At 36.2% G+C, this 22,976-nt stretch overlaps 3 protein-coding genes across 5 annotated transcripts; 2 read left to right on the top strand and 1 right to left on the bottom strand.

The window, feature by feature from the left end:
• The first annotated feature begins 5,693 nt into the window (after positions 1-5,693).
• LOC137024109 (zinc finger protein 665-like) lies at positions 5,694-14,037 on the top strand. 3 transcript variants are annotated; one of them, XM_067391265.1, is made up of 3 exons: positions 5,694-5,862; positions 6,396-6,509; positions 11,681-14,037. In XM_067391265.1, exons 2-3 carry the CDS (start codon positions 6,425-6,427, stop codon positions 13,327-13,329), a joined length of 1,734 nt encoding a protein of 577 aa, XP_067247366.1. In that variant the 5' UTR covers positions 5,694-5,862; positions 6,396-6,424; the 3' UTR covers positions 13,330-14,037. The 3 variants fall into 3 exon arrangements, with proteins under 3 accessions (XP_067247366.1, XP_067247365.1, XP_067247364.1); XM_067391264.1 differs by having other exon boundaries at positions 6,383-6,509; XM_067391263.1 differs by having other exon boundaries at positions 5,694-6,509.
• A 666-nt stretch (positions 14,038-14,703) lies between these two features.
• Positions 14,704-19,794, top strand: LOC137024111 (uncharacterized). Its single transcript, XM_067391266.1, has 4 exons — positions 14,704-14,739; positions 18,501-18,594; positions 18,773-18,860; positions 18,995-19,794. The coding sequence occupies exons 3-4, from the start codon at positions 18,789-18,791 to the stop codon at positions 19,511-19,513; spliced, it is 591 nt and encodes a 196-aa protein (XP_067247367.1). The 5' UTR covers positions 14,704-14,739; positions 18,501-18,594; positions 18,773-18,788; the 3' UTR covers positions 19,514-19,794.
• A 60-nt stretch (positions 19,795-19,854) lies between these two features.
• On the bottom strand, positions 19,855-20,913 carry LOC137024295 (putative nuclease HARBI1). Its single transcript, XM_067391655.1, has one exon. It carries the CDS (start codon positions 20,911-20,913, stop codon positions 19,855-19,857), a length of 1,059 nt encoding a protein of 352 aa, XP_067247756.1.
• Positions 20,914-22,976: the final 2,063 nt, after the last annotated feature.

The following is a 22,976-nucleotide window of genomic DNA, read 5'->3' as shown; positions in this document are numbered from 1 at the left end:
AGATTAATTTTATTTGTCTGTCAGGGTGTGAAATCCTTCTTTTCTCCTGAGATACCTTCATCTGATCGTATAGATATATTCTGTCTTTGATATCCAACAATGTGACAGCTAAAGGGGTTGCACACCGGATCAAGAAGTGCAGTGCCGTGTTGCACTGCATCTTAAAAATTCGAACGTATAGTTTTCTATGAGTGTACGCACACCGGCGGCACCATTTTGCATCTGTCTGCAGTACCCCTACAACAAAACTTCATTTTGAACTGTTGTGCCATTTTTCCATACACTAAATTCAGTGCTATTAAAGCATATGTAACGGATATGTACTATGTAACACCATATGTAATGTTTGCCTGCTGTGTGCTGCCAGCTTCTGGATTTACCAGGTAATTGAAATAGCATAGTAGCGTACCGAAATGGATGATGAAATACTTATCATTGAAGTATGGAAATACCCTGAAATATATGCAACAAACCACAAATTCTTCAAAGACAACATAAGGAAGTCAGCAGCGTGGAGGAAGATCACCAATGTCATCAAATTTTCAGGAAGGATTCTGTAATTATGTTAATGTACGACCTGAGGTAAAATGTTCATTGATTTCACATAGCCAGACCTTCAGACTGACGGCATAAGGTCTGGACTCTATCACAGCTTTCTCTGGCCAAGGTCCGCCCAAGAGGCCGTTTGACTGACATGTAAAGCAACCAATCACAGTTTGTTTTGTTCCACATCATGTTTTTGGGGCATGAAAATGTAAAGTCGATGTCCCTGCAATAACAGACAGGCGTGCATCTATAAATAATTTATTCAAGAACATTGTGAAAGTTTACTGCAACAATGGAGCTGTGAACTTCACATACTTTTGAAAATCCAGAGTTTAGTTGATCCAGGTAAGTGCTTGTAAACACAACTGCATTCTTCTTCCACAGGGGAAACACACGTGTCTCCTTGACTAATTTCAAACTTTCAAATAATAGTTTAAAAAGTTTAAACTTTTTTTTAAAATGTCATCAGTCCTAATGTTATTTTAGACTGTTTACTTTTTCCACGGTTCTCTACTGTAGTAGACATTATCCTAATTTCACAATGTCCTTAAAAATATTGTTGACCACAAACTGACAATTGGGATATTTCTATAAATAAATCTTATGTTGAATTAAGACTCCAATAACCTGCCTCAGCGCACCACAGGAATATGACTGTAATTGAAGTTAACAATGAAACAAGTATAGCTTACACAAAAATATGAAGCATCTTTGGTTTATTGAACAAACAAATCATAAGAAATGTTGAAAGTGCTTTGTAATAATAATAATACAGAATAATGCTAATAATTGATGAGTGCTAATCTAATATGAATGCTAATGATAATCAGAGACTAAACTATGAGGTAAGCAGGCATAAGATATCAAGGAAGTGATCAATTCTGAAATCAATAAAATGTAATAAATTAATAATTAAACTAACACTGTGGTGACTATTAAACCATTTCATTCAGCCAAAATACATATGTCCTCAGAGTTGAAATATAATTTATGTCGAACGGTGTAGGCCTCCCTTGCACCACAATGTCCACCAGCAGTTGAGATGCTCTCCATTGATCCAATATTTAAAGCACTGGTATTCAGACACCTCTCTACTTCCATTGGATTGAGAAGAAAGTTGTGCAGGATGCACTTGACAAAATAAAGGTGTATGTTGATCCGGCTATGGAGGATCCTCCAGCGAGAAGACAAAATGCCGAAGGCATATTTCATCACATTGCCCGCCTGAGACAATCTGTAGAAGATGCGTTATTGTGTAGATAAGTCCCGACCAGGGTAAGGCCACATCAGGTAGGTTTTTAATGGGAATGCCGCATCCCCAACAATGCTGAATGACATGTTCCCCAGATGCTCTGCTCCTGGTTGTTGCTGATCATCTGGCCAACTTCTTTGCATCTAGTGCTTGCCCTATAGCCAAGCAAAGGCACCCCCATTGCTTGACCGTCCATACTCTCTAATATGGACAAGAAGGAAGCGATAGTCGGCATCAACCACAGCCAATAATACTACAGAGAATGTTTTGTAATTAAAATAAAGGCTGCCTGAATGTGGTGGTGCAAAGAGGAGGATGTGCTTCCCATCTATTGCTCCTATGCAGTTAGGGAAATTCCACTTAGTTGAAAACTTTGATGCAATATTCTTCCACTCCTGCTCAGTTGGTCTTGAGGTGTGTATCCATCATCTGCCTGTTAATTGTAGCACATGTGTCCTTGATGGATTTAGCCACTCTGCTCTTGTCCATATGATAGTGGAAGGCAATTGTTCTGACTGAACATCCTGTGGCCAGATGTCTGTAAAACATAAACATTAATATAAAAATGTATTTCTCCCTTTTCACAGAAAATGAGTTCAGAATAAAATGGAAGTCACTTCGAGACATCTACATCAAGTTTAAGAAAAGATAGCAATTGCCAAGTGGCTCTGGAGCAATGCGTCAACCAGAGACAGCAGGGACCCGAAAGTGAACAAGTTTCAAGATGGCCCAAGAGACCCAGGGGAAAAAAGAGACAACCCAAAAAGTCCAAACACCCAAATTAATGAAAAGCTTATGGACTTTTTAGTAACACCAACAGTGCCACCAAAACAATACAATGAAACCAAGCTTTTCCTTTTAAGTTTAGCACCTCAAATGATGTCCTTGGGAAAAAGGGAACAAACAAGAGCAAAAATAGAGATACATATCCTGGATGAACTGGGATGAACTTAGGTAGCTGGAATGCTCCAAATTTTAACATTGTGGCACCCCCTAGCTTTGTTAACATACCGTATTCATATAGTTGAATGAGATGTAATGTTTGTTTGTTTGCTTGATTGGTTTGGGAATTGTTAACCTAATCCTGTTTTATGTTAGATTACATACTGATATTGTTTTTTGTTACTGTAGTAAGTGATTTTTGGGCCTACCCTTAATAAAATATATGTGGAGGCTGGCTAGAGTGATCAGTAATTATTATTATTAAAAGTATCTATGTGTACATTACTGTGTTGTCTTGACATGTGGCTCACATGGTATCCATATAATGAATTATTGTTTTGAAATAATGTATTCATTCTTCTAATATCATAATATTATTACAGTGTAAATCAGATATATAGAAAAGTGCTTACCTCAGTGTTACTGCAAGTTTTTCCCTTGGCCCAATTGGTGTCTGGTAATTTATACACATCCCTGTGATGTCAGGTCTAATAACTGACAACAGATCCTCCATTTGCCCTGCACTCATTCTGAAGTACTGCAGGTGATTCTGCAGTGCCAAATTGTTGCCTTTTCCCATTAAGAGGGTTTACCCAAATGCGATTTCTGTGCAGGAGTGCAGCAGTTTTTTGTTTTTTTTTTGTCAAAATTGTATCTGTGTTTGGGAAGAACAGGAAAAACAGGGCATTCATACAAAATAAAAACAAAACACCTTCATAGGTTAAATACCAAATGTTTATGTCTGTTGAATAGTGCGTAATTTAGAAGTGAATATTCTTTAGTACTGTAAGATTACCACAAAATACAAAATATTAAAGAAAAATATCATTAAAGGGGATGTCTAATGCTATTTAATCCATTCTGACTTATTTACACTGTTAAAGAGTTGGATTCTCATACTAAACATGGCAAAAGTTTTTTTTTTTAAAAAACGAGTTGGATGTATGATGGAGTATTTATGTGCCAGATACACTTCTTCAGGGTTCATATAAGTTTTGGAAAAAAAAAAAATTCAGGTGTGGCCCAGTATGATGTCATAAAGGGTGGAATTCCTTGTATGGGCACTTCTCCCGGAAAGAGCACGCACACACATCAACCAGAGCAAGAGCAGGAGCACGCCCATCTACGTGTTTCGTTCAGGTTATGGAAGTCTTCGGCAGCACAGCACTGGACTGGCTTAAGAAAGATTTATCATTTTGTTTTTAGACCACAGAATCAACATTGTCACCAAAGAAGTGTGTTTTTGTTTGTGAAGGAAAGATTCAGCTTCCCAAAGAACCCAGCGTGAAAAGAACAGTGGATGCAGTTTGTTTTTCCAGGGCAGCAATGGATTTGTGCAAGTGTGTTTATTTGTTCCCGGCATTTCGGTGACAAATGTTTTATAAACAAGGCCCAGTGTGACGCTAGATTTGCAAATCGTTTAAAACTGAAAAATGGAGCAGTCTCAGCAATAAAAGATCCTGGTCATGTGTCGGAACCGCAGGCGGGAAGTAAAACTACATCAAATGTCTGTTTTGTTGGCAATGGTCATGTAAGTGCATATAATGTAAACACAAATGTATAATGAATCAAAAGTTATCCAGGGATAATGTATTGCACGTATGTATTGTTGATGTATTGCATGCTCGTGACTCTATAGCTCGAATTAAGATAATTTTGATAAAATCCGGTGAGGCCTCCATTGCCAGCAAGATAATTAACACTTTCAGATGCCCAGAAAGCTACTAAAAACAGTTAAACAATATTTAAAATAGTTCATGTGACTACAGTGGTTCAACCTTAATGTTATGAAGCGACGAGAATACTTTTTGTGTGTGAAAAAACAAAACAAACAAAAAAACAACTGTATTCAACAATATCTAGTGATGGGCGATTTCAAAACACTGCTTCATGAAGCTTCACAGCTTTACAAATCTTTTGTTTCGAATCAGTGGTTTGGAGCGTATCAAAAAGTGCCAAAGTCACATGAACTATTGAAATTTCGAAACACTTATGATGTAACGAGGCCTCATTTACTGAAATCACTTGATTTAGGCACTTCGAACCACTGATTCGAAGCTTGCCATACTTCTTCCTTTGTTTAATGGCAAAACCCTACTGAGTGGTTGTGCGATAATTTTTTTAATCTTTAATCAGGTTTTTTATTACTGTGAACAAGAATTATATTGTATGTTCTAATGCATATATAAATTTAAAAAATAAAGATTGATTGAACTAAAAAACAAACAAACAAACAAACAAAAAACAGTCAGCTTGCAAAGACAATACGTCCAAGTTATTTAGTTTATTATGTTTAGGTATTTTACTTCCACATTTGTTGTGAGATTTATCATATATGTATTTTATTTTAGAAATTCATTGCATAGAAAATGTCCTGTTTTCATTCCAAAACATTTTGAATACACATCTAAGATGTTTGAGATGAGAATACAATAAATAAATTAGAGTAAAATAAGTAATAAAAAACAAGCTTTTCTTAATTAGTACTTTTGTCTTGTTTCCAGTACAAATATCAAAAATCCTTATATCAAGATGTATATACTAGACAAGTAAAATGGTATAAGATATTATGTCTAGTTTTCTGGGGAAAAATAAATAAATAAAAACTTATTGTTTTTACTTAAAACGAGCATGTTTATCTTCCAAAATAAAAATAATCTTAACTCAAACAGAAACAAGATCATTTTTCTTACCCAATTGGCAGAAAGATTAAGAATATGTAGATATTTTGACTGGAAACGAGGCAAAAATACTAAGTAAGGCATCTTTTTTTTTTTCTTTTTTTTTTGTAGCCTATGATATATAATCAATTGGATGCACATGCGTTCAATATCTCTGAAATAAACTAACTCTGAACATATATTTTGCAAACCTGCTTTCTGAAATACCCCCTGGACATTTATTTTGCTGTGGTTATATGACGTCATAAAGCTGCGCCGCACTCTTGCGTTTGTTATGATTTGGCAGGTTTGTGCTTTGGGAAATTTTAGGTGTTTAGATGTGAACAGATGGTTTAATCAGTGTATAGCTTTTATAATTAATTAATAATGAATATAACACTTAAGCAATTCTAAATGTTATTTTGGTGAGTAAAGCGCATTCACACACGAGTTGCAGAAGAGGTAACATTACGTCTCATTTCGCTCCTTAAATCCCTGTAGGCTGTCTTGAAACCATATCAGTATATTGTAAACTGAAATTCGGCCTCTGTCAAGTAGTGATGGGAGAAAATGCTATGAAAAATTCTTAATTGAACGAATTGTTTGGCTAAAAGATTCAAAGTTTCAAAGCTCTCGAAACACCGCAGGCTGGCGGTGCATTTACACTGTTTTGACCGCCTGCTGGTCAAAACAGTGTAAATGCATCGAAAACAGTACAAACGAGTAGACAACTTCTGATTTTATTCTTAATTCTATTTATTCTATAAATATTTAGTCTGTAAAAGCAAAATTAATTTGTTTATACAATATGAAGAGTGTATAAGCAAAATTAACTTGTAATTAGGTTTGATCAAGACATTTAGCAACTAACTGACTCCCTTACCAGTAAAACGAAGTCTGATGTACCCAGAAATTTATTTTGGATTTATTTTTCTTTCTTATAATTATTCACATCTTAAACATAAAGTGTCTAAACGCACAGAAAAAATCTCCAGGTGAAGCAACTGAGATCCAAGTGACAAAGATGGCGTTTATTAAAGAGGAGAGTGAAGACATGAAGATTGCAGAAGCATTCGGAGTGAAACGGGAAGATATTGAGCAACTAACAGGTTGGTTTCAATTTTCAAAGCTGAATATTTGATCCTTATTAAAATGTTGACCTCAAAAGCGCTTGCTGTATCAAATCAGTGTCTTGTAAACACAACTTTATTTTCTGTGAGGAATTCCAGAAAACAGAGTTAACTTATCATCTATAACTTATAACCCCAAACTTTTAGTTGATTAACCCAAACTTTTCTTATTTGAGGTAATCAGTTCAGTCAACTCAGAGTATATTCACAGTGAACACACAAAAACATGGAAATGGACGCTGAGTGCACCATGCTTCTTTTGTTTAATGGCGATTTATATTGTTAGTGGATAATTTAAATCTTATGTTTTAATCTTTAATCATTATCAATCATTTTCATTATTGTGAACGACAATTAGACTTTGGCCTTAACATAACAAAACAAATGAAAGCTCAGCCGAACAGCTGATCATAGCTGTACATGGTGTTTTTTTTTTTTTATCTCATCTCCATAAATATGTCTTGTAGTAAAGCTAAAGCAATAACTGACAATAAAGTACCCATCACTCTCACTGTAATTCTTCCTTGCTCTCTTTGCAAAAAAAATCCATGATTTTATAGCTTTGTAAGAGAAGATGCTTCATTGCTAGACCTTACATTTTTTTGCTATGTATAATAATAATAATTAATAATAAGTATTAAAAAGTTACATTAATTAATAATCTAATTTTCTACCATATACAATTCAATTGAATGCATCCTAGCTAACAACAGCTTCATTTTTGGGTAAACTAACCCTTCAAGGAACAATATCTGATAACAAGAAATCATCAAAGTGATGATTTCTTAAGAAAAAAATATCTGATAGCAGGATCAGAATTCACTTGTGCTCTGTCCACTGTTTCCTTGCTTGAAACTATATTGATTTATCTATTGGGGGAAAAGGGGCTCTGTTATGTCGTTATAATTATAAAATATTAGAAATTTAATGAATTGTATTTTATAGATGTAAATTGTAGTCTTTGGTTAAATGAACAATATGTAAGACTTTTGGATTAAAATAGCCAAAAAACACTTGAACAATGTTATATATTTTGTTGACTTGTTTACTTATATTATGCCAGATGTTCCCAAGAGTGTTTAAACCTAGAGAAATAATAACCAGGACACGAGCCATGTCTGTGTGTCGCCTATCAATGACATCATACCCACGTTAACCTCGGGTTCCGGTTTTATTTTGTCGAAACCACAGAAACACCAAAGACACTTTAATATATTGTGTGTTTTATTAGACAGGTGAGCAACTGTTTGGATACATCTGTCAACAGAAATCTAATCATATTATATAGCTAAACACGTTTAGTCTCATTGTTTAAATCTTGTTTTCTTGATTTACTGTGAGTACCATGTTTTACCATGCCTAATATGGATCTAGTTGACTAGTGTGCAACAAAGTGTCTCATAGCAGTTGCCGAGCGAACGCACAGAGTAGCATTATAACAAATTTGAACACACAAATGTCTAATATAATAAAATAGAGCTGCTTTACCTCACATACACTTGACTTGAAGAAGCAGAAGCAGCGACTGCGGCATAATAAAAGCTGCTCTCGATTCGTTTGACGCGCTTGTCTTTCAAGTCAAGTCAAATTTATTTATATAGCGCTTTTTACAATTGGTAATTGTTTCAAAGCAGCTTTACATATTAGAAGCACAGAAAAAGAGAAGTGGTTAAAAATAAGGTGTACAAGCAGGCGTGGTAATATGTAACATATACAAGATGGTGCTACATTAAGCCAATGTCGGCTGACTCCCAGGGGTGGAAAAAAACCCCTAGGAGAAAAACCCAGCGTGCTAGCACTGGGAAAAAAGTCCTAGGAGGGAAAAAAACCCTTGGAAGATATATATAATATATGTAAATGGATATGGAGATCAAAATCTGAATTATACATTTTTATTACAGAGATTAAAAATAGATTATATATAAATATATGATACAGAGATTAAAAATCTGAATTATAGATGCAGCCAGAACTGGATCTGTAGGCCATTGTCTCCTGGGCTACGTTGTGGTCAGGTCCAGACACAGGTTCTCCATCTGATCTGGATACGGCTTGGATCCAGCACCCGGCAAACCTCAGGATAAGCAGAGAGACTGATATTAGCGTAGATGCCATTCTTATTCTGATGTACAAGTATATCTAGTGTTATAGGAAATGTTCTCGGTTCCAGCCGACCTAATTATTGTAGCGTAACAATCCTTTAACAGATTTGAAAAATGTTAATGTATTGATAATGTGTTATGTGTATGCAAGAGCAAAGAGATGTGTTTTTAGTCTAGATTTAAACTGACAGAGTGTGTCTGCTTCCTGAACAATGCTAGGAAGATTGTTCCAGAGTTTAGGTGCTAAATAGGAAAAGGATCTGCCGCCTTCAGTTGATTTTGATATTCTGGGTATTATCAACTGGCCTGAATTCTGAGATCGCAATAGACGTGAAGGACTATAATGCACCAAGAGTTCGCTAGATACTGGGGAGCTAAACCATTTAGAGCTTTATAAGTAAGTAGCAAGATTTTAAAATCTATACGATGTTTAATAGGGAGCTAATGTAATGTTGACAGAACTGGGCTAATATGGTCATACTTTCTGGTTCTAGTAAGAACTCTAGCTGCCGCATTTTGGACCAACTGTAGTCTGTTTAAAAGCCGAGCAGAACAACCACCCAGTAGAGCGTTACAATAATCTAGTCTTGAGGTCATGAATGCATGAACCAACTGTTCCGCATTTGTCATTGAGAGCATATGTCGTAATTTAGATATATTTTTTAGATGGAAGAAGGCGGTTTTACAGATACTAGAAACATGACTTTCAAATGAAAGATTGGTATCAAAGAGCACACCCAGGTTCCTAACTGAGGACGAAGGTTTAATGGAGCACCCGTCAAGTGTTAGAGAGTATTCAAGGTTTTTTCGTAAGGAAGTTTTTGGTACAAAGATTAGGATATCAGTTTTTTCTGAATTTAATAATAAGAAATTTCTTGTCATCCAGTTTTTAATGTCAGCTATGCATTCTGTTAGTTTTGTGAATTTGTAGGTTTCGTCAGGGCGCGAGGAAATATAGAGTTGAGTATCGTCAGCGTAGCAGTGAAAACTAACACCATGCTTCCTAATTATCTCTCCTAAGGGCAGCATGTACAGAGTGAAAAGCAACGGTCCTAGTACTGAGCCTTGCGGTACTCCATATTGAACTTGTGATCGATACGACATCTCTTCATTAACTACTACAGATTGATAACGGTCAGATAAGTAAGATTTGAACCATGCCAAAGCAATTCCACTAATGCCAATATAGTTTTCAAGCCTTTTTAAAAGAATGTTTGATCGATAGTGTCAAAAGCAGCACTGATATCTAATAACACTAATAGAGAAATACAGCCACAATCGGATGATAAGAGTAGATCGTTTGTAACTCTAACGAGAGCAGTCTCAGTACTATGGTATGGTTTAAATCCTGACTGGAAATCCTCACAGATATGATTAAGTCAGTATAGTGCCCTGGTGGCCTGTATACAGTAGCCAACACAAATGTCAACTTACATAATGTTACATAAAGCACCATCACTTCAAAGGAATTATATTTGAAATTCTTTTGAATGATTCTGAATATATTACTATAAATTACAGCAACACCTCCCCCTTTGCCTTTCTGTCGAGGATTGTGTCGATAGTCGTAACCTTGAGGACAAGACTCATTTAAAATAATGTAATCGTCTGGTTTTAGCCAGGTTTCTGTCAAACACAGCAAGTCTAGTTTATTGTCTGTGATAATTTAATTTACAATAAGTGCTTTTGAAGAAATAGATCTAATATTCAGTAACCCAAGCTTTATCATTTGTTTATCTGATTTATCTGTGATTTTCATTTTTTAAACATCAATTAAATTTTTACCCTTAAAAGGTTTCGGAAGTTTTTTGTATTTACTAGTTCGAGGTACAGACACGGTTTCTATGTGATAATATCTAGAGTTTCTATGTGCTGTGAATTATTTGAGTTCTGTGACGTGAGAACAATTTACTATTAAATTCTAACATGGAGTGATTGCTTTCATTAGCAATCACTCCATGATTTTAGATTACTTAAATTTTTAAGTGAATGGAATAGAAATATGCATTGAAGCTAAACATTTCAATTTCAATGACAGTGTTCTAAACATTAATGTTGTGCAACATAATTATATTTTATTTTACTGAATTACAGATCTTTAATAATAAAGTTGTGGTTAAAGCACCACTTCCTCAAAAAAAATAAAACATTGAATATTTGAAAATAGTTCCAAATAGTAGTTTAGTTTATATTACATCTTTAATCAGCACCATAAACTAGTGATTTTGACTAAATTTGCCCCTAACAGAAAGGCTTGTAATAGAAGTCAAATGGTGTAACCGGTTACACCATTTGACATTTCAATTTAAAATCAAATTTGACGGGTATTATCATGTACACCTATGTAAGCACTTGGCCTTGGTGGAAATATTTCAAATGTAATTTTTAAAGTTAATACACATTTTTATAATAATGATGAATTATCAATGTATTCATGGGGTCATACCATTTGACATGTACACCTAAGAATACCTAACCATACCCTAAAAATGTCAAATTATCTCATATTTTAAAGCCAGTTACTAACCTTTGCATGCAGCGTTTAGTGTCACCAGGGGTCCCTCTTTGTGATATAATTTCCTGTCACATGGTTTTCTTGCACAGTATTAACAGAATGGCTCCTTGGGTGGTGGTTACACCACCTTGACACTTCAGGAATTTGACTTGACCCCTATGTTTCCCCAAATTATTTATAATATTCAGAACAATGGTGTTAAACTTATTTTTATTTACTATTAAATTGTTCTAATGTAAGACTATGCCAAACTAGATTATATGGTGTTTTATTGAGAATTTCACCTTTTTTAAACAAGATCAATTATTTGGTACCAAGTTTTTACGGTTACACCACATTGACATTTTTGCAATCAATCCCAAAATATTCTCTCAAAATTGATTAAAACCAGAAATTTTAGACTTGTTCCTCCAAAAAGAGAACGTATGTAAGTAATTTGTTAATTTATTTTGCAATTTTTACCCTTTTAAATTTAACTAAAACTATAAGGACACAAAAAAATGTCATTGACCCATTTGCCTTTTTTGCCCTAGACCTGATGCCGCTGAAAGAGGAGAGTCAAGAACTGAGTGAAATTGATGAGAAATATCACTTTGAGAAAAATCATGATTCTGTCAGTGGAGAAAAATGCACACAGACTGAAAACACTAGCAGTCATTTCACCTGCTTTCAGTGTGGAAAGAGATTCAGTCAACCTGGAAACCTTATAGTCCACATGAGAATTCATATTGGAGAGAGCCATTACATCTGCCAACAGTGTGGAAAGAGTTTCCCTGAAAAAGGAAACCTTAAAGTCCACATGAAAATTCATACTGGAGAAAACTCTTACATCTGCCAGCAGTGTGGAAAGTGTTTTGCTCAAAAAGGAACTCTTAAAAGCCACATGAGAACTCACACTAGAGAGAAGCTTTTTAACTGTGAACTTTGTGGAAAGAGCTTCACTCGAGAACTAAACCTTAGATATCACATGAACATTCACAATGGATTGAAGCCATTTTCATGTGATCAATGTGAAAAGTCTTTCACACGTAAAGTAGGCCTTAATAACCACATGAGAGTTCACTCAAGAATTAATTGTTTTACATGTCATCACTGTGGAATGAGTTTCTCAGACATGAATCGCTTTAACAGGCATGTGATAATTCACTCTGGAGAGAAGCCTTTCACATGCCAGCAGTGTGGAAGGGGTTTCAAATATAAAAAAAACCTTAAAACACACATGAGAATTCACACTGGAGAGAAGCCTTTCACATGCCATCACTGTGGAAAGAGATTCAGTCATAAAGTAAGCCTTAAGACTCACATGAGACTTCACACTGGAGAGAAGCCTTACACATGCCCTCAGTGCAAAAAGAGTTTCACATACAAATCAACACTTAATGCCCACATGAGAAGTCACACGCGAGAGAGCCCTCACACGTGCAAACTATGTGGGAAGAGCTTCTCACAAAAAGGTAATCTTAAGACTCACATGAGAATTCACACTGGAGAGAAGCCATTCATATGTAGTCAGTGTGGAAATGGTTTCAGATGTAAAGTAACCCTTAATTACCACATGAGGATTCATTCAAGAGAGAACCGTTTTATATGTCAGCAGTGTGGAATGGCATTCACAGACAGTAAACAACTTAAGAATCATGTAATAGCTCATATTGGAGAGAAGCCTTTCATGTGCCATCACTGTGGAAAGAGTTTCACATTTAAAGGAAACCTCAAGACTCACATGAGACTTCACACTGGAGAGAAGCCTTTCATATGCCATCAATGTGGAAAGAGTTTCAGACATAATGTAAGCCTCCAAACTCACATGAGACTTCACACTGGAGAGAAGCCTTTTACATGTCTTGAGTGTAAAAAGAGTTTCACGTATCAACGAGATCTGAAACGTCATTTGCAAACTCATTCTGGAAAGAAATTGCAGTGTGAAAGGAGGGTAACAAAAAGGGGTCATTTCAAAAGTCACCTGCCCATTCACTCTGGAGGAAGGCAATTTAATTGTGATCAGTGTGATAAAAAATTTATTTTGTTTTCTCACTTACAGATACACCTGAAAAGCCATGCAGATATGAAACCCCATTTGTGTTCTGTGTGTGGAAAGAGATTTAAATGGCTCAGCAATTTAAGATGGCACCAGAAAATACGTATCTGTGTGAAATCAAGGCTACGTTCACACCGCAGCTGAATGTGACCCAAATTTAGTATTCTGACCACGCCTGACTGTTTCCTGTAATTTCAAATATTTATCAGTTGCGGTAGGCATCCTCTAATTTCCATTGTATTATAGCGTCTCTATATTCGTTACCTCTGAATCACACAACTGGCCCTTTTTTGTTGTCCTCTTTGTGTGTACGTTGAAGAGAGCAAACTTTTCATCTTTTTTAATAATTCTATTCATGTTCCTTTCGGTTCAGTTTTATTATATTACTCATTATATTCCTTACTCTTGCAATGTTTTGCTGTTGATATTTAGTCTTAAGATTGTGTGGTCTTCATAGTCTAGAGATAAGAGGGAGTTGGATTCATTTCAGTGTTTTTCCGCGGTCACAGGATGATGTTGTAAAGCAGTTTGGAATAATATCACGGACAAAGTCCGTGAGCATTGAGAATTGAAACAACTAAGTTTATTCAATAAAATGTGCTCAGTTTTACCATTACTATGTCTCCTGCTACCTCCTTCTGTTGCCTCTGTCTGTCTACACAAATGGGCTCCTGTGGTTTGAGACTAGGTCTAACATTAATCATCTTCTTAACATGCTCTTTCCATTCCTGTTCCACAGGAAATTAAATGTGCGATTATGACAAAACGTCATGTTCAAATGACATCCCAACAAGTTTTTCAGAGTCCTATGTTCCCCAGATTTATATGGCACATAATGAATGTGAAACAATGGCTCTGTTTCCAGGCTCCTATGTTTATATAGCATATAATGCACTGTAAAAATGTTTGTCATTTTAATGTTAAAATACTGTAAAAATGCTATGGTAAAAACTTATTGGTTAATGGCAATGTAACGACTGAGACAAATCAGACACATTTGTTATATAACAAATAATCTTTAAAAACCCTGCGCCAAGGTGTCTGCGACAGCCCCGAAGTATTAGAACCAGTACGACTTAAAAGAGAATGCGGAACTCTGCTCCAAACTCACTCGGATCAGGCCATAGGGAAGACACAAAGCCTGTAAAAACAGACACTTCTGCCTCAATTTATAGACTTGACTGTTCTATAAATGAACATGTATCCCATATCCCAGGACATTGTGTGTATGATTATTACTGTCTTGTGTAGAGTCTTTTATATGGTATTGTGTTTTATGCATATTTTATGATAGAACCAACGGTTATTGTAACCTCACCTATACCAAGTTTGGGGTCTACGAGTTTGTATTTTGAAGAATTAAATGATTGTGTATATGATATGTCGATACCTGTGCAACATATGAGTATTACAAGAATCTTTAATAGTTTCTTCTTCAACAACCTATCCAGTTACATATGCAAAGGCCCTGCTAGAAGGACAAAGGATCGTAAAAGTCTCCACAGAAGAATTTCCTGCTCAGAACAGACTGCTGCTACTGCAAAAGGCATGCAGGTATTGAACATTATAATTAAACGGGCCAGTTACATAAACTTCATTATATTAAGACTGTGACATTACGAACTAGTTTGACCAACTTGCAGTTAACCAAGGGGTAATCAATGTTATTTTCCAATTCCAATTACACCAATCTACCTTTTTATGTAATGGACTTTAAAAAAATTAGGACCACTCTTCAAGAAAAATAAAGTGTCTTAACTGTTAAGACTAGTCTAAGCGGTTTATGCAAGAGGTTTTAGGATGCGCAGTAAAATCCTTTTAATCAGGTGTTTTGAAATAAGCTGTTTGTTCTTTTCCTGGTTTAATGATTCTTCCATAGCTTCATTCCCTGTTTCCATTTCCGGTTTCATTCTATCACTTTTCATTTTACATTGTATGTGTGATTGTGTTTGTTAGAGTAGGTGTTTTTGTGATTTAGTAAAAAAACTTGTGCACAATACATATGTGATGTGATCTGCGAAAACCCATCACATGGTGAAATTTTACCACAGGTTTTAATATCACAAAAAAGCTGGATTCATAGCTTGTCTGTAACAAAAGTTATGGTAAAAGTTACTTAAACTGCTAGAAAATCAAAGCCAAAAATGTCAACTTTACAAATTTTAGGTTGATATATTTATAAAATGAGCTTTCAGTAAGATTTTGTTTGAGCGCAGTACCAAACTTTTTCACTAGATTACATCCAAGCTCTATTACTGACCATGCAAGGGGCCTCCATTTATTTGATTGATCTGATCCATATATTTCTATATTTTCATACATTTTATGAAGTAGACATCCTATTCAGAAGTAGTATGGGCAGTTTGGCAGTATTTTATTTGAAATCAACCTCTAATAAACACATAATTAGAACACGTATGTGCATTATGTACATATGTGTCTTCTCATGATAACGTGTTAGAAAAAATATCTTTGTGTGCCTTAGTTTATACAGGACTAGTGGGAAATCTGCATTAATACACCTTCATTCTACCTGGTATGTGGTTTATTTTGATAGGTGAACTGTCTGTGTAGTGTTAAGAGAGGGAAAGCTATGGCTGATTTTTTTTTTCACCTCAGAAGGGTATGTTAGAGAAAAACAGTCTTTTCAGCTTGCCACTATAAATCGCTATTTTTATGCACTTAGGCAAATTTTGAGATGATAGACAAGATGTTACAAAATAATAATTTAATGAAAACCCAATTCTGACAAAAAAATGACATTCAACCTATTTTTTGACTTTACTGAAAACGTTCCATCACAACATCCCACGTTTTCCCAGACCGCATTACATATTTGGTTCTGACTCCCTGCCTGCAGATAAATTGTCACTTAAATGATCAATCTTTTTACACGCTCCAAGCGCTGTTAATGCTAAGAAATAATTATTTTTCTGTGGCCATGAAAAATATCCTCTTCATAGAATTAATAATCAATACTAAGTGATCACAAGACAAACTGATTAATTGATGTAATGTTAAAGTAGCTACATCAAGTTAATCCGATTAACTGATCCAAATATTCATAATTAATCATAAGTTATGAATAATTATTAATATTTCCCTTTTGAGATAATTTGCTACAGTAAGTTCCCTTACAATACTGGTAAAACTGCAATGGATCTAATGCAGTGGTTTTCCATCCTGGTCCTGGGGACCCAACGCTCTGCACATTTTGTATTTCTCTGTTATCTGACACACTTAGTGCAGTTAATGGAGCTCTATGCTCTCTACCAGGGGTGGCTAACTATGGGAGGCCAAACGTGCCACTTCTAAGGCTAAGCAGGCGAAGGATAAGGCGCAGTCTACCCTTACGTCGCCGTCAGACCGTGTCAAGGCAGACGATAGACCCGCGGCGACGTCACGGCGACATCACTGTAGATCGGGGCTGCGTTCCACTCCAGTTTTAGACACGCACTCGCGAACTTCCCTACACACTTCCCCTCGGGGGAATCCCTGCCGCCATTTTGAAGTGCGTTCCACTTCGTGAAGTGGACGAGGGAAGTTTATATGGACAGACCCTCGTTCCCTCGATTTTGACCGAGGGAGCGAGTCTACTTCATATGTACACTTCAGGCACCTATATGTCCCACAATGCAGTACGATTGTTACGTCACTTAAGCAGCTCGCGCTCGCAGCGGTCGTAATTACTATCAACACCTTGCACAGTTCGAATGATGGAGGGGAAAGTAGTTTACACCTGTAAGTAAAGTTAGGTAAATTAAGCAGTTGATAAAACAGCATAATACTTGTAACTGATTAAGATTTGTTCATTGTAATGTTACATTTTTCTGTTGTGTAAGACCTAATTGGCTTACAGTATTTTTTTTAATTGCTTTGGTGCAATTTTCACAAGCAATTGGTACATTTTCAAAACTCTTAGTACTAATATCACAACAGATCATCAAAAGTGCACTTTTTTCAAACATTTCAGCATATTTTCAATTGTGTTACTACAATACTCAAAATCATAAATAACCTTTTTCACTATACAAAATAGGCTAAGTGTTTCATCTATATAAATTTTTCCATTCATAGTAACTGCCTTTCATAATGCTATTACTATCAAACATTTCATTTGCATCTCTTTTCGTTCAGTTTAATACATTTGTCTATTATTTAATCCAACTGATCTTAATGATTAATCAGTTAATCATTTGGTACACCTATAGATTTCTATAGATATTGATTCTATGGGCATAGTTTCTATAGAACTTATTTTCAATTTCTGATATGGATAATCAAATGTAATGAATTCTTTTTGCATTATGAAAAATTAATCTTAGAAGATAACCACAATTTTCAAAGTGTGTGTGTGTGTGTGGTCTTGGTAAACACTGTGTTGTAAACCAAATGTCCCAACAAGTATGGTAATACCAGTAATTTTAGACTTTGTTTGGCCTTGTATTTTACAAGACAGAATAAAAGGAAAAAGAAATAGTCACTAACTGTACAGTATTACATCAGATTGATCAGAGATGCATGGAAGAAGGGAGGCAGATGGCATCATTTTGCATTATAGAATGCCACGTGATACTGTAAAAAGAGGTTTTACCATGGTATAGAGACTGCCACATTACTATAACTCACCCTTATAAAGGTCAACTACAGTATGGATTCAGTCATATGGTACAGTGACAACATTTACTGTATTGGCAGCAAACTCTGTTCTACTGTAAAAACCTTATGACTGTGTCATACTTTACTCCTTTTTTCATAACGGACTGAATAAATAATATTACAAGTGTATTTTGTAATTGTGGCATCTGTAGCCTGCATAGATATTTCAGCAACAAGGGTTATTTGAAACATGTATCTTGCATTGTTTGCTATTGAATTAACTGAATGTTAAAAGTACTAAACTGAAAGAAGATCATACTGTTGTGTTTCTGTGATTAAACCAAATGTTCTCTTTACATATCACAATGATCTTGTGTTTTGAAACAGTGATTATGTCAAATGAAAATTTGTACAACTAGAACGAAAGCATGAGGTTTTGAAAGAATGACTAGCTGTGTTACAAGTGTGATCAGTTTGAAGTTTTGCACTAAGAGTTTAGAAAATATACACCTTCCTTGTGAAAATAGGACCAAAGCAAATAATAATAAAAAAAATAATAATACACATTAATAAAGAAAACTACAAGGTTAATAATAAACCAGCTTGTACAAAATAGTTGTTTGCATAATTTAACATTAACCACACAGAAATTCTAAGAATGTTTAACCAAATGCCTAGTGCAAATGTATTACAGCCAAGTGTTTGTGTTATTGTAGGGTCAGATGAAGACACTGAAAAACTTATAAAGCTAAGAGCAGCAAATGGCAGCCTGTTTACTGGCCGGAGAAATGCAGCCAAACTGGCATGGGAGTGAGTATTTCTATCAGAAATGTCATTAAGCCACATTTTTTGTTATTTTGAAGCACATTATTATGTCTGTGTTATTCACTGTTGCACATAAAATAAAATTATTGTTTTGGAAATAACAGAATACTGGACATTCATGTTATTATTATTATTAATAGCTGTCATTTATGTCTTTCGCCAGGACAGTTGTCAAAGAAATGATGCTGGATGGAAATGTGACAGGTGCCCAGGCTTCAAAAAAATGGGAAAATTTAAAGAAAAAATATAAGGTAGCATGTTTATTCAAATGTTCTGTAATTTGAATTTTAAAAAAAATGCTGCTGACATTTAAGTGCTGAGTTGCTGTTGGAAACTTTGAAATTGTAAATTGTAATGCGGTTCTGGTCTTTCAAACCTTATTCAGGAGCTCCGGAACCCACCAACTGGCACTGGAACAGATCAGGGGGAACCCAGTGCCTGCACGTGGAGGTGGTTTACTTTAATGCATTCCACTATTGGAGCAAGGGCCAGCATTACTCCCCCTGTTTTAATTTCATCTGCTGTGGCAACCCCTCCAAATTCATCCAACCAGCCGGTGCCATCCTCTCACATACCAAATCCACCTTCACCTGTGGCCCCAGACTCTCCAACCCACACACAGCCATCAACAGCAGCCATCATTTCCAGTAGCCAACCCCACCCACAGCCATCAACATCATCAGCCTCTGTCACACCAGCCACTGCTCTCTCGCCTGCCTCCCCATCTGATTCCTCTGGCAACAGCCCCAAAACCCCCACACCAAAAAGACGAAGGAAAGACTCTTTGCTTAATTTTATGCAGAGGGAGGCAGACAGAGATGCACAGAGGTTTCAGCATCTACAATCTCAGACTGACCGCCTCCTAGACATTCTAGAGAAGATGGCTGACAGTTCTAAGCACTAGCAATGCAATATTAAAAAAAGAATAAGAATTGTTCCTGTTATACAGTATCTGCATAATATTTAGTTTTTGTTAATTGATTTGTTGCCATATTTTCATAAAAAGATTTAAAATGTGTTCTTAAAATGTGTAAGAATTACTTATTGACAAGAGAAAAAATTAAGTGCATTATTTCAGTTTAATATGGCACATTTACATTGTGACTTTACATACTTTGTATGTTTTCTTGACAAAAAAAAAAAAAATGACAAGAAATATTTTGAATTAATTTCACTGTTTACACTGCAAAGTCCTTAAATAAAAAGAACACATCAAAAAAATGTTATGAAAGAAATGTTTGCTGCCTACAAGTAATTGTGGTCATGGAGCTGGGTTCTGGGTGCCGAAATCTGGCGAGCGAGTGTGTTCCTCAGAGCTGCTCCACTCAGGTCTCCAGGGCCCATTTGAGGAAATGGTCCCACGTCATTTTCTGCAGGTTCAGGATCCTCCACGTCCCCAACCCCAAGGCATATATTATGCAATACTGTACAAGATGTGATGATGTCAGGTACAAAATGGGAGTCAACTTCAAGGGCCTTAAAGAAGATACTACGCCACCTTGTCTTCATCATCCCGAATGCTCTCTCAATTACACACCTGGCTTTTGAAACATGGGCATTAAAACGTCCCTCAATGGGGTCCCTCACAGGTTCTTTAAATGGTGTAATAATGCATATGGGATGTTCAATGCATGGGTAACCGCCATCACCTAGAATAAAATATCCTGCTGGTGGATAGAGAGCTTCTGTGTATACTGGACTGTTTTTTAGTACTCTTGTGTCGTGGACTGATCCTGGATACCCAACAAAAGTGTCCAGAAAAATTCCATTGCTGTCACATATGGCCTGTAATTGAACAGAATAAAAGAGCTTTCGATTGAAGTAATCCTGTGCATCTGGTCCTACAGGTTTTTTTATTCTAACATGGCACCCATCAATGGCACCCACACACTTTTTGAAGAAATGGCTATGGGCCAGTTTGGCAAATTCTTCTCCAACTTTGTGAAAGTCCTGAGGTTTAGGAAACTGAATACACTTGGTTCGTAGAGCTACAACTTTCAAGGCAATTGAATGGACAATTCGAAAGACACTGGTCTTTGGAATGGAGAACACACGAGACACAACACTATAAGAAGCCCCATGCCCAAGCCAATAGAGAAACACAAGGACCTCAACAACAGGATTCCAACCATGCCTCTTTTTAATGCCAAGTAGTCTAACCAACATAGATATGGCATCTCGAGACAGTCTGAAGTCAGTTTTTGTGTCCATAATTTCTTCAAAATAAATCTGAAGCACTGGAACACTGGGGTTGACCTTTACGATTTGCCTTTGGTGCTGAAATTTGGAAGAATAAATATTCATTTAAAATAACACGAAAAATAACAATAACAACAATAAACTGCATCTAATAATGATTTAATAATAATAAATACATATATTAGTACATAACATTGGCTCATTATTAGTACATGACTTCACAATTTAAAACTTTAATAGGACAGTTAATAAATAATAGAGTAATTAAGGTGAAAATGACAAGTGAATTTTTAAATGTAGCTAACCATATATGTTGCAATAATAATCAAGACTATGGTAGACTGAAGGAAAGTGAATAGTCACAAATAGCAAATAGCTCTTTAACAGATGGTATTGTGCATTCAAATTTATGCAGTTATGGTTCTAAATGAAACAGAAATAACAATAAATTATTAAAACACAATACTGTTACAAATAAACAACCTTAATCTGGGATTGCATCAGTCTCTGAAAACGTTTTCTTTTCAGGTGCAGAAATTGCCAAATAATTCCGCAAAGTGACACTACTCCTAATGAGAGAGCGACCACGGTCTCCACTGCGGGCTCCATTTTCCATGTGATCAAGGGCTTAGGGCGTTCCAGTTCAGCCCATTGCAGGTTCCGCCAGAAGTGGGCACTCGTGCAACGTAAGCAATGACGTACATCCGAGTCAACGAGACCTATGCTGCGTTCCAATTCGCCTACTTATACTACGCCCTAAAAGTATGTACTCTTTCTGTGAACAAAAAGTACTTACTTTTGAGTGTGTAGCAAAAGAGTAGACAAGCTTTGGGACATACTAACACGTCATACAATCGCGTCAATTCTCTCTGTCGCATCCAGTCACCGTAAACTGCCCTGTCAATCATCTTACATCCTCCACATTTCATTTAGTTAATTTCCTACCGTATCAGAGAGAAATGCAACACGTTGATCTGCAGTCGCGGGTCTTTCATGAGGAGAACTCTCCTCATATTACAGTTTTTCTCAAATGCTAAAACACAAAAGCCTATCCTCTAAACCAAATGACCAGTTGTCTAAACACATTTACTAAATCTAGCCATCATTTTCCAATATCATAAACACATTTCACATGAAGACACAATTCACAAAACACAATCCTCCGTTCTCATAAATCTTAACACATTTTTCTTTGCTAAAACACAAGTTGCAAAAGAACTCTGCTCATATTCTCAAATGAAAGCTCATGTGATGCAAAATGCTTGCCACAGTCACCAATATTTGAACACAATGAACACACCTGACATCATTCATTACACACAACGACTCAAAATTGAAGACACTTGTTGCTAATGCTGTGACCACATGTATAAAAGCAAGTTCAGAGTGCACAGTTTGCTGAAGATTCCAAACAAACAGAATGGATGAAGGCAGAGTCAGGGGAAGAGGAATTTGAGTCAGAGGAGGGAGAAGAGCTGGCCATGGAAGAAGAGGAGCAGGCCAACGAGGAAGAGGAGTTCAAATCAGAGGAGGAAGAGGAGCAGGCCAACAAGGGAGAGGAGAAGGTCCAGGAGGGAGAGCAAGACAACCTCGCACCATCATTACGGATGAGATGCGAGCAACAGTCATTGACCATGTCATTGTCCATGGCATGACAATGGCTGAAGCAGGACTACGAGTCCGTCCAAACCTGAGTAGGTTCACTGTGGCCACCATTATCAGGGCATTCAGACAACACAACAGGTATTGTACTCTATTGCTTTCTTTGTCACAATACAATTTTACAAGCCTGTGAAAGTAGTCTATTGGTTTCAAATCAGTTGTTACTGTATTGTAAAACATGTCAATTGACAACACATGTTTCTTTCTTTAGAGTTGAAAGAATGCCACATAGAGGTGGGAGGGTTGCCATATTTACAGCGGCACAAGAAACCCTCATTGTGGATATGGTTCGTGAGAACAACCTCATCAGACTCCGGGAGATCAGAGACAAAGTCATTGCCGATAATGTCAACTTTGAGAGCATTGATGATGTCAGCTTGGCCACAATAGACCGAGTTCTCCGGCGCCAAAAGATGCGGATGAAACAGGTCTATAGGGTTCCCTTTGAGCGCAACTCTGCGCGACACAAAGACCTACATTATGAGTATGTGCAAGTAAGTATACAT

This window comes from Chanodichthys erythropterus, chromosome 8, assembly GCF_024489055.1.
Source record: "Chanodichthys erythropterus isolate Z2021 chromosome 8, ASM2448905v1, whole genome shotgun sequence".
NCBI lineage: Eukaryota > Metazoa > Chordata > Actinopteri > Cypriniformes > Xenocyprididae > Chanodichthys > Chanodichthys erythropterus.
This window is presented reverse-complemented; position numbering and strand designations above follow the sequence as displayed.

Excerpts from the sequence above, each read along its gene's own strand:
- LOC137024109 (XM_067391265.1), top strand. The coding sequence starts at position 6,425 with ATGGCGTTTATTAAAGAGGAGAGTGAAGACATGAAGATTGCAGAAGCA. Across the intron at positions 6,510-11,680 it reads AGATATTGAGCAACTAACAG|ACCTGATGCCGCTGAAAGAG; the intron begins GTTGGTTTCAAT and ends TTTTTGCCCTAG.
- LOC137024111 (XM_067391266.1), top strand. The coding sequence starts at position 18,789 with ATGATGCTGGATGGAAATGTGACAGGTGCCCAGGCTTCAAAAAAATGG. Across the intron at positions 18,861-18,994 it reads ATTTAAAGAAAAAATATAAG|GAGCTCCGGAACCCACCAAC; the intron begins GTAGCATGTTTA and ends AACCTTATTCAG.
- LOC137024295 (XM_067391655.1), bottom strand. The coding sequence starts at position 20,913 with ATGAATATTTATTCTTCCAAATTTCAGCACCAAAGGCAAATCGTAAAG.